The sequence below is a fragment of the Homalodisca vitripennis genome, chromosome 3, assembly GCF_021130785.1.
Source record: "Homalodisca vitripennis isolate AUS2020 chromosome 3, UT_GWSS_2.1, whole genome shotgun sequence".
Lineage (NCBI taxonomy): Eukaryota > Metazoa > Arthropoda > Insecta > Hemiptera > Cicadellidae > Homalodisca > Homalodisca vitripennis.
In genome coordinates, this window is record NC_060209.1 from 112,942,541 (window position 1) to 112,955,002 (window position 12,462).

Consider the following 12,462-nt stretch of genomic DNA (forward strand, 5'->3'; position numbering starts at 1 on the left):
AAAACTACTTTACATTTTACCCTTGATTGTTCAGTTTTCAGGCTAGATGTTTGTTGAGCAATTATAATGTTACGGTCAAGGGATGAGAGAATGGAAAATATTTATAGCAAAGCTAGAAGGATGCACAAGGCAGTATTTTTGATTACCGTGTATCCAGGTAGTTAATGAGTCAGCAAATCCATTAATAGACATAAATCCTCACCAAACATTCCAGTGGAAACTCATCCCTTGTTGCTGGAGTTTCAAAAAGTAATGTACATGAATAGTAAAACAAAAAACTTCATTTTCCAATTCACGTAGAAATAAATTAAAACCTTGATTGTAGAATTTTATATTCCGTATGAGAATAGTGTTTTCATATTTTGTATAATAACGGGTAACTAATCTAATTAAATGTGTAGTCAATTTAAATGTACTGTCTCAAATAGTTTTTGGAAATATGCACATTGAGATATTTTTTGTTTCAATTTAGAAGCCCGGAATCAATTTCTGAAATATTTGTTGCTTATTATAAAAAAAGTTGTATTTGTTTTGGATGTTAAGGAAAATCATGATTGGAGAAGGTTATAAAAATATGTTTGTACGTATCGTTGTTGAGGTTGATTGTAATGGGAAACATTATAATTGTGTTTTAAAGCACTAGAATGATGTATCAGGTTTACAAAAATAATTCACTGTACTTATTTAATCTTAATTCTAAACAAATTTATCAGTTAATTTATTACAAACCATTGATGACATGGATAGCAATATTACATGAAAAAGTAGGTAAAATAATTTTTAAACTGTTATTATCTGTATCAAAATAATAAGTTAATTATAATTTTGTTAATATTATCTCTTGTGTGTTTTGCATAGCACCCAAAATACAAAAGTGATAATCTATGAAGAATTTCTTGTTCATTTATTGATTTATGATCTTATGAAGTATCTGTCAGATAAGAAACTGCACACACAGTTCATTAATGAAAAAAAAACAGTTTTACTCTGTGAACACTGTTATAGCGTAAGAACATCTGAGATATATCAGGAAAAAACTTTGTATTCTCAAATTTTGGAAAATAATTTACCGTCTTAGAATGAGTACTTACACTTTTTTTAAATTGATCCACCACTATCATGTGCTACAATACTGAGCACTTATTTAAATTATCATACTAACTATCACACCATCATACTAAAAGACATTCACTTTTATAAATACAATTTATTTTATATTTAACTGTGTTGTTGTTTACATATTTGTATATGATCTTTACACAAGCTACTTTGATTTAAAAATATGTGCTAAAAAGAATCATACATGAAAAAAATCAAAACAAGCACATTCAACATGACACAGAACTGAATTTAAATACTCAATCCAGTTTTTAGTCATCTCATTATTCTGCGACAACGTAGTACAATAATTCACCTGAATACAATCTATAAGTAATATAAATTAATTTAAAGAATCAGTAATGACTTACTTTCATGATAAAGTATTTTGTAGTATTATCAAGGTTTTTAATCATACTCGTAGCTGAATGTATTTAGACTATATTATAATTAATTATGTTTATTTTTTAATTTGCAGAAGTTAATTGCTAAAACTGCATTTACTTTTAAGACTTAGGTAAGATAATGACTTGACAATGTCATCAGTTCTGCATCTTTGCTATTGATGTAAGATGGAAATGTAGCAATAAAGATATTTGAATTGAAATAAAAATAACATTTTGAGACAAGAGACTGAATCACTGAGGAGCAATCACTTTAAATGATTAAACTTTATAATGTAAGGTATACTCTTGTTCATACTTTACATTGTGGGGCAAAATAAATACCATAAGTAATAATCAAAGTTTGTTCTGTATGTATTGAAAACTTCATTGGCGTAATTTTCATGCTGATAATATGCCATGGTGCTGAAATGATCAACAATCAGTGAATGATATTCACTTATGAAGGCTATCAGATAGACATTGTTTCCTGTGAGACCTGCCAGTATGGGCCAGGCCAACCAGGCACAATGTCCAGGAAAAATATCCTCATCGTTGGCACCCTTATTACATTGTTTGTACTGCAAGCTGTGGTAAGCACAATACAAAACACCTCTTAATTGTTTATCAGGAAATGTTTACTTTAAATAGATTGTGTTCCATAAATCATTTACTGGTTTTCTATAGAGTATATTATTTTAATAAAAGAAAAACAAATTTTAACTTTATTTCTGACAATTTGTTCATGGTAAATTTCTGAAAAGTTGTGTTTTATAACAATAAAGTGAATGTTAGTATACCAGCAAGTATGCAAATTGTTAATATTGGCAAAAAAAGAAACAGATGGGATTTTGATGCAACAGGCTTGGTTATATTTTGTGTTGTTTTTCCGCAGCGCAGAGTCAACAGGTAACCCAAAGGACATTCAAGAAAACATTTATGGAAGCTCTTAAAAAGTGTTCTAATGAATATAATAGTCCAGGAGGTGAGTTGGTTTGTTATTTAGTAATTCTGAAAGCTTCAGATTTGTTAAGTTATTTTTGGAATTGTCAAGACTAAGAGCAACAATAATAGGCTAATTGGTTGTTGGTAACAAAGCCTATTTAGAGACTAGATATATTATTGTCCATGTACTTGGTGTAGATATATGGGAAGCCAAAGAGGAATTACATATAAAACTATAACAATAAATACAACTCCTTTTTGTTGAATATTTAACCTCTTAACATAAGATTATTAGCATTTTATCCCTGAAAACATATTTAACCATTTTATTGATATTACAACATTAAGTTATGTAAACCAATGTTAATAATTTAATACAGTAATGTTTCAATTTATAGGTTTTTTCTACTAACTTAATATTGAAAAATAAACAGATTTAAGTATAACCTTGTAGATATAAAAATAATGTTTCAATTAAAAAAATGTACATCTTAAATTTTGAATTTAGTTATTTATACAATATTATGTTCAATAAACTCGTTCACTATGTAGAATTCTCTGGACAACAAAAATTGTTTCAGTATTGAAGAATGATCAAAAGGATCTGATGATTTATTTACATAATTTAACGTTTTGGATTGATCTAGGAAGATGCCAATTGTATTTTGCCCTTTTTCCAATTGTTTAACTAATTTATTAACTACAATAAGAGTCATGCATTATCAATGGCTGACTTTTCTTTCCTGAACCTGAATTGAAACATTAATAAGATTTTATATTTTCTCTAGATATCCTAACAACTTAATTGAAAATTAATGTTTCAAAAATTTTGCTAAATAGAGGTTAATTAGAAGCAAGACAGTAGCTTGTAGCTTTCCATATAATATCTATTTTTGAATATTGGGTTAACTTTAGCATATTTTAGAGTTCCAAGAAAAACTCCTGTTTAAAAGGAATATTTCTTAATTTAGTTAATGATTCAACAATGTCTTGAGCATACCTTGATCAGCCACAATGAAATCCCATCAATAACTATGGGTTAAAAAAATTAAGCTTTGAATAGCAGAAGAATTTTTATGATGTAGTATTCATATTGGTAATATTGGAGAAACTGGAATGTATTTGACATATAATACATTATAATTAATGAACAATATTTTTGTTTGAAATTAACAAAAAGCTTATTTAAAGCATTTGCTACCTATATAGGTTCATTAATTTCAGTTACATCAACTCTACATTGAATAAGCAAAGAATTAAAAAACAAAATACTAAATTTTGAGTTTAACTTGAGTTCACCTTCCTCTTAGTGCAGCGTCTGGAATCTGACACTGTCACATACTTGACTCCTGGAATCTGGAGCCATGTTTGTCTGAAGATATAAAACAAAAATTCCTTGACTAACTGAGCTAAACTCAACATTCACATTGAATAAACCTTTCCCACCACAGCTACATTACCATGTGTAGAAAACTTGGTTGCTCCATAGTGCTAAGGGATTGTGCCTAAAACATTAGAATAGGTTATCTTTTTTAAGATTTTGGCATTACTTAAATGTCACATCTCCACTGAGTTCAACATGTCCACCTTTACAAACTACGATCATCCCAGGTCAATGTTTACCCTGGATTGTTACACTGGACAGAGAAGAATGATTCATCCTGCTCTTGAGATAAACATCTACTCGTATATAGCACCAGTTAACTGAAGAATAATTGTCCTTGTGTTGAATACTATTACTTTCTAGCTGGGTAATATTTGAGTTAATATCACCAGTTTAAACTCAATACTTTTATGGAACATTTTTGAAAAAATATAGATAGATTTGATGAAATATATAGGCCTAATATTTTCACGATGGGTGACCTTAGCCTTCAAAGGGCATACATGTATTATTGTCCTTCAACAGGCACACATGAGTCTACTGGACCCCATTAAAAAAGTTGCTTAAACAATATAAATTATAAGTAAACTGCATTGAAAATAGGTTTGTTTGTTTCTGTAGACTCTTAATGTATGTGAGAGTACTAATATACTACCTAGTTGAAAATAATAAATAAAAGAACTACGGTATAGTTTCTTTGAAGAATGCTATTGTTTGTTGATTTTGTTTTGTTGTCTATTTTTGGAATAAGGCTATATTTATTAATTGTCTAAAAGTTTTATGTAAGAAAATATACAGTATACAACATGATGAATGTATGTAGAATAAATCTATAAATATATTTATTTTATTACTAAAATTACAAACTTTAAATAAATCACAAACTTGGGCAAACTTTGACGATGAAAATATTAAAAAAAATATATGTAGGTAACAAAAAAATTATACTCTATTTGGTTGACTAATATTTTTTTTTAATTCCACTTAATATGTGATATGTGCCCGGTATCAGAGTCGTCATTCTGTCACCACTAAAGTCATTGTTATTGTCGTTACTATGTATATTCTCTAACAGTCTTATAATTGTGTAGTCTGGTTTGCTCATTTTGTAGTTTTAGAATAAACAAAAAAATATGCAGTACAATCCTAATATACTTTACAAATAACCACAAAAATGTGAACGCTACCAGATATACACATTACAGAAGATGAAGAAAACTCAACCTGAAATGGCGCACAGGGGTACACTGGACCCCAAGATAAAAATGTACTACTCAGTTGACAAAAATGGTGGCGGTTGATACCTATTGCTGTTAACTAAAATAATTTTATATAGATACCAAAGATTCCTGTGTCAAATATAAATTGAGAAATATAAAAAAATATATTTTTGTGGGGTTCAGAGGAAGATTAAAGATCTGGGCTTTGATGAATATTCCTATATTTCTGTGTTACCTTCCGCTTCATTTATGGTGTCAGTTGGCTGAAGAATTCTCCTGTATAGGAATTGTACCACTATTCATTCTGTGAAAATTTGAGTTTGTAATACTAGTTGTAAGATGAAAATCTAATAACTGGACTAAAATAATATAGCTATGGAGGGAAAAGCTGATTCAATATGAATAATAGTTCCATTTCATCTTCTGTTCAGTGCAGTGTCTGAAATCTAACACCTATTTATCAGGAGACTTATTAGGAGACTGGTGGGAAAACCAGACAGAGATCTTTTGTGGTCTATGTATCTCTGATGTTGAAATGATGCAAAGAGTTTGTTTTGAATGTCTTCATCACTGACTTTTATGCATCTCTTCAGACAGACATGGACTTCAGACCCCAGGAGTCAATATTTTAGTGTCAGATTTCTAATGCTGCACTGAGTGGAAGGTGAAATAGAGCTAAAATATGCATTAAAATTGGACTGGTGAGTTTCCTTTAAATTTTTTTAAATAGTACAGCTGAAGCGAAAAAGACAACATATACAGAAGTGGAAAATGTTAGAACGCAGCAATTATTGTGTATATTGAGTTTTAAGAGTATAAAGACTGAGTATAAAGATATACCCATGAATGGGAGAGAAAGAATTTGATGCTCTGAGTGATTTTCTGTCAATTTGACATCTTTTCCTAAGTGGAAGTATTCTCATCATAGAACATTTAAACAGAATGGAATTATTTATCCAGTATACATTATATTCAGACATATGAAGAGCATTATAAGTAGAACTGGAATGATGCAGATTCCATCTAGGATGTTGAAAACAATTTGAAAACTAAACCTACCATACTTACCTACCAACTGTGCACCTGATGAGACAATGATAACACCTCTTCTTCTATATATCACACTTGATTTTGTAGTCTAGTTGTACAGTATATGATGTCAAAACAATGAAAAAAGTTTCTTTTCAGCTTCTTCGACATCAAATGTTTTTGGATCTATTCAGAAGAATATGGACTCTATATTCCAGGAGTCAAGTCCGGAATTACATTAACCAGTTAAGGAAAGGTTCCCTCTGTGTCTCAGCTGTCAATATCAATGACAGTATTGGAACTGATGGATATCATTTCACTTCTGTATATCAATATTTTAATGAAGAGCACATTTGACATGAACTTAAGAAGGTGAATATATCCAACACTTACATTCACTGATATAGGTTGACACTATCCAGTCTGTCATCAAGTACCTAAAAACTTGTTCAGCCTGTGGAATTAATAGTATTAATAATAATTATTATATCAATGGTGTTTATTATCAAATATGTCATATGTTTTTGTGCCTGTATTTGATTTATAGCTTATCCCTATGGGGATAAAAGGATATGGATCTCGGTGATATGGATGAGCATGGCTTCATGAGAGGTTGTTGGATTGCTACAAATATTTTGTCATTTTTAGCAGTCGCTGGTCCTGTAGAGTAGGCTAAAACAAATTATATTCCCCCTGACCATATCAATACAGCGATAGTAACAAAGTATATTACTTAATTAAAAACTATGGTTAATTTTAAACTATAAGAAAAATTGTAGAGATTTCTTCATGAAATCAGGCCATAGCTTTATAATCACAAATGATGTGTATAGCACTCTCCCTAGAATTGCTGCAGAAGCTATATATCTCTAATTCAGAGTACCCTCTCAAACAGGTGGTATTCAAAAAGGCCCTGTTGCCATTCTTTGTGCCTATAGTATGGTCACCTTGATAGGGTGATCAAAGTGTAATTGTTTTGACTACTGTCCAAGCAATATATGAGTACATGTGGAGTTTTCAAATTGTTCATTATATTTGATGCTCATCAAAGTCTTTTGGCTTCCTTGGATTTGTCCCTTAAGCAGTCTTACAGCACTAAGGGCTGCCTCACCCTGGAAGTAAATATGTAGGGGGCAGTCCGTACAAGGCTCCCAGAACTGATAAGTGAGACTGGAGCACATAAATCCATTAATACATAGATAAGCTAGGTGCTGAATGCCATGGACTTCAGCAATTGCTATTTTTCCTGCATCTTTGGCCACCAAACAAGAAATCCATACTTAATTATAGGCCTTACAATGGTCTTGTAGAGCCACACAACTATCTTGGGTCTCATACCCATCACATGTCTAATACCCATAGTTTTACTACAGAACTATCTGCTGGTATGGAGAGTAACCGTTGCTCGATGCTGTAGTGACTTCAAGTGCAAGTTCCATGTCAGCTTTTTGTTAAGCACTACAACCAGATATTTGACTTCACTAGAGAACACTAGTAACTCCTAAGGACAGAGAGTGTAAATTAAGTTTTCTCCATTGCGCGAACGGAACGGAACCATAGTGATTCTGGAAGGGTTGATACTCAGTCCCTCCTTTGCACTCCATTTCCATATTAGATTCCAGGCTTCCTGTATGAGTTCAATTAATAGAACCTCATGTCTACTTACCCCTTACTAAAATTTTACTGTATGTTCATCTGAACATCTGTGTATATTGAAGCCTTTATCAACCAAAGTCAGTTGACCATCAGCAACCATGCACCCCAGAAGAGGCGATAGGACTCCTGTGGACAACCTTTAACTTCTTTTACAGTAACAGACCACCACCAAGTCAATTGTTACTCTATAGCTGGACTATATCATTCTGATCTACTAAAGAGTGACGAGGTATATTCCCTCTGTAAAGGCATATTGAGTCTACAGAGGTGTTATCAAAGGCGCCCTTTATATCCAAAAATGCATAAAGAGCTACTTCTTTGTCCACCAATGACCTCTAATTGCTGGAAACCAAGCAACTGAGGCCCTCAGTTCTTTGAGGTAAGAATGTTTTTGAATTTACAAAGATATAAAATCTGGGGCTGGAACTGTTTTTGCTGAGTTGATTGGTAAATGGATTGTATTTCTATGCAGAATAAGCTAGTGAATAAACACTGTTTCTTATAACAGCATTAGTTATTGTAAAACTATTATTTTTTATTTCAATAATGTTGATTTTAATATCAATGGAAAAATTAAATAAATAAAGCAAAAGTTATATATTATAGGTTTAGTAAAAGATTTGGAAGGTAGATAATGCTATTACATTACATTCTCAAGATGTACGTATATTTTTGTAATAATAATTTTTGTACGTACTCTAGGTTTATAATTTTTATAAAAATGTGTATTTTTAATTTTTTAACCGTACTCATGTACATAAGTATAAACTTAATTGGTAACAGTTCAAAAACTGTGGTAATCGTTCTTTAGTAGCTCTATTTTCTCAGTCTCCATAGTTTATTAATGATCAGTAACCAGCTCCCTGTTCCCTAATGGAAGTCGTATAAAGGTTTATAGAATAAAAATCAATATTGTGCCTGACAATTTTATTAGAATAGTAGTCATTTAATAATAATGTCATTTACAAAATTAAATATTATGGATATTTTGCAACCAAATTAAAGCTACTGTTATATAAAAAAAAACATATAGTATTAATGAAAATATTCTAGTTTTTCAGTAGTTGTTAGTTTAAAATTAGGTAGTCATGAATGAATTGTTCTTAGGTTTAGGAGCAACATTCCTGACAAATCCTGAGATGACTAGCCACAACAGCAAATGCTTCACAATGTGCCTTCTATACCAATACAATCTGGTAAGGTACTAACTAATGTTATACTGTACTGTAGAAAAACAATAAAAAACTGTTATTCCCTCCCAATAATGCAATTACAGAGCGCAACGTCACTATCTAATATACTTAACGGAAATAGTTAATAGTCTCAAAGACCATGAAGTACACAACAAATATAGTACTGGATTAGACACCTCAATCTAGTATGTTTATGTAGTAGTTATCTTTATCAATTACATTGGATGATCGATTCTCTATAAATTATGATACCATATCTCCTTATTCAAAAGAATACATATCACTATACAAAATTAATTTTGAAAATAAAAAAAATATTGAAGACCTTAATAAAACTTTTATGCCAACAGTTAGAAAGTCTTATTAACTGTAAAACACGCTTTAATCGGTTGTAATATGGTAAATAGCCTATAAAGCTCAGTTCAGCTTATTGCTCAGTTCATTAAATATGGCGTTCAATTTCAAGTTTCTTGGAGTAATATATGTTATATATATATATATATATATTCCTAAGAATTTGTTTAACTTATAGTTTTAAACTCTTTATTATGTTTTATTTGATATAGATTAGTTTTGTTGTTTATAATTATTTTTCTACAGATAGACAAGCAAGGAAATTTTCAAGTTCAATCAATGCAACCTTTCTTGAACAGTCTTCCACAATCTCGTTTCAGAACTTCTATAGAACAAAATTTAAACTTCTGCTTGCAAGAAAGTGAGTACAGATATATTTATTTTATTAGAAAAAGTTCTAATATGGAAGATGGGTTGTAATTTATATATTATACTACATGCATGATTACATTATATTCTTGAATACTGCTACTATCCATTGTTCCCAGAGTTCAAAATAGCATATTTAGTCAGCAGTAAAAGAAAATCAGCAAATCTGTCAAGTATTCACCACAATCCACATGGCCGAGTTATTGGTAAAAAAAAAAAAATAATTATTAGTAATACTTTAAATTTCACTGATCATAAGTAATAGGTCTACTGATTGTCTGCTGCACTAAAACAATTATTGAAATTTTGACTCGAATGGAAAAAAACCCACATAATACCCAACAGATTGGTAAGAAAGGTTATGAATATTTCAAAGTGGCAAAAATTTACTTACAAATTTCACACTATAACTAATTAGTAGTAATTATAAGATGTTATATTCTAAAATAAAATAGAAGTAATTTTAAAATGTAAAAATTTTTCAGATTCTGCTGAAACTTGTGATAAAGGTTACAAATTTGTGCAATGTTTCTACAGAAGAGCTGCCACTCCTTTGAATGTAAGTAAAAAGGTCTAAGAAAAAAAGTTATATTTTGTATTTTTTTGGTAAAGAAAATGTATAGTGTACATGCATGTATATTTTGAAATTACCTACAAGGAAGAAAATAATAATTTTTTATAAATAACTATATAGAGAACCATTCTTAAATCATACAACATAATTTCCTATAATTTTGACCACATTCTTCTCCAAACTGACAAATTGAGATTTAGGGATTAATCCTCCATCCTCTCCCATTATTCTACTTTTCAATACTCAGCACCTTTTTTTTTAAGAAATGAGGGAATTTTGTAACTGTACGTGTTTTAAATTAGTGTTTTCATATAAAGAAATAAAACATTAATCTTAGAAACTGCTAAGTTATCCTAATCATATTCCATTAATATCTTTTTTTATTTACTGTCATCAGTGACAAGATTAAATAGTTAGTACATGAAGTTCTTACTGGAACACAGTTATGCCAGATAGAATTTACTATGTCTGCCTTTAAATTGCCATTGCTCCAGAGACGTTCATTTAAATATCGTTCATAAATATATATTTAACTCGTCTTTTAAATATCTGTTTTTCTGTATCACTTAAAAATAATCCATGTTAATGCTTGTACATGATAACAGATGCAGTTACTTACACAGTAATTATCATGAGTAATAATAAATTAATCACGAGTTTATAAAAATGTTTTGAATTAATTTAATTTGTGAGAGACAACACAGTTTTTTTAACTCTGGATTAGACAAGCACAGATCAGCATTTCACTTTTCATCAGTGTTGTCTACCTTATACTCTCTCCCTTATTATCTTTGACAAGATCCTCCTCAGAGGAATGGCCTATGATGACACCTTAGCAAATGTTACCACTCTAATGGTCCGCTACATCTAATTGGCAGCCCAAAAGATGCTTATATTTACATTACATTCAAACTACAATCGTTTGCTGTATTATTAGGGGGTAGCAATATTTATAGTTGGGATATTTAATAAAAAAAGTCATACCCCTGATAACTTTCACGAAGACAGAAAAATTAGAATAAAAAACTTTGTTCATTCCAAAGAAATATAATGTGCATTTAAAATAAGAAATTTAGGCGATTGTGCATCCAGACCCAAATAAAAACAGTTAAAAAAATGTCAATTTTAACAAAATGTAAATGAGTTATGGGTTAAAAAACGGCATGTATTTTTTAACAATTAATGGCATTTTTCAAATACAAATTAATGTCTTTATAGTCATTTACTTTTATCAATAAAACATTGATTTTCTTTAGTTATCTTTTGATAAATATGTATATGTATATATACAAAATATATATAATATAGTAAAAATTCATTTTCTTGTCTCCAGCGGTTTTTCTGATCATAAGATGCCTTAAATTCTGTTTGGAATTGCTACAACTCCTCAAGGAATAATTAAAACAATTTTCTCCCTTCTTAAAAGACATATTAAAGAACTGAAGCCTAAATTTTGTTTGAAAATAAAGAAATAATTAATTATTCAAACTGTATATCAATGTACAGTGTATACACTGTATATAAATTGCACCACCTTAAAAAGGTATTCAATATAAATTCAAACATATTTTTGAAATTTAGTAATCAACAATCAGATTCATCAAATATGTATACTTTGAAATGTAATAGTGAGTTGCTATCATATCAAGTGAAAAGCTTCCATGATTGGACAATTTTTGTTAGCACAAGAGGAAGAGAAACTGAATATGTTAAAACATTCAGAATCAGCATAATTGTTGATGCTCTACTGTGTACTACTGAGTGGTTCAGTACTAAGTATCACTCATTGAAGGTACCCTTTTTTTATTTACTAGCCTCAAAATGATAGTTACCAATACAACTGCCAAAGAAATAAATATTTTCAAAATATTACAATATTCTCATACATTCACTTTTTATAACAGTATTAACTCTTATTTTTTAACATTTTAGGAGCCTGGTCAGCGCACATATAAGCCACGAAAATGACTCATCCATGCAGAGACATTCATAGCTGTTGTGCAATCAATTATAAGAACATTATAAAATTAAACTTTAATTTGTGTTGTAAGAATTGTTTGGTTTAAAATGTAACCTATTCTTGTCTGTATTAAATGATTAAATTACTGAACTGAATATTTTGTTAATAAAAACAATTTTAGCATCAAGTTTTGGAAATAAAATTTCTTTACAAGCTGGAATATTTGCTATGAAAAGTAATTAAGTACATTTCCTTGTACTTACAAATATTGCAATGGGTTTATATTATACACATTCC

At 29.9% G+C, this 12,462-nt stretch overlaps 1 protein-coding gene across 2 annotated transcripts; it reads left to right on the forward strand.

The window, feature by feature from the left end:
• The first annotated feature begins 25 nt into the window (after positions 1-25).
• LOC124357323 lies at positions 26-12,258 on the forward strand. Of its 2 annotated transcripts, none has more exons than XM_046809009.1 (6): positions 26-2,074; positions 2,377-2,466; positions 8,823-8,911; positions 9,509-9,623; positions 10,117-10,190; positions 12,138-12,258. In XM_046809009.1, exons 2-6 carry the CDS (start codon positions 2,421-2,423, stop codon positions 12,171-12,173), a joined length of 360 nt encoding a protein of 119 aa, XP_046664965.1. In that variant the 5' UTR covers positions 26-2,074; positions 2,377-2,420; the 3' UTR covers positions 12,174-12,258. The 2 variants fall into 2 exon arrangements, with proteins under 2 accessions (XP_046664965.1, XP_046664964.1); XM_046809008.1 differs by having other exon boundaries at positions 2,382-2,466.
• The last annotated feature ends 204 nt before the right edge of the window (positions 12,259-12,462 follow it).

Excerpts from the sequence above, each read along its gene's own strand:
- LOC124357323 (XM_046809008.1), top strand. The coding sequence starts at position 1,931 with ATGATATTCACTTATGAAGGCTATCAGATAGACATTGTTTCCTGTGAG. Across the intron at positions 2,075-2,381 it reads TGTTTGTACTGCAAGCTGTG|AGTCAACAGGTAACCCAAAG; the intron begins GTAAGCACAATA and ends TCCGCAGCGCAG. Across the intron at positions 9,624-10,116 it reads AAACTTCTGCTTGCAAGAAA|ATTCTGCTGAAACTTGTGAT; the intron begins GTGAGTACAGAT and ends AAAATTTTTCAG.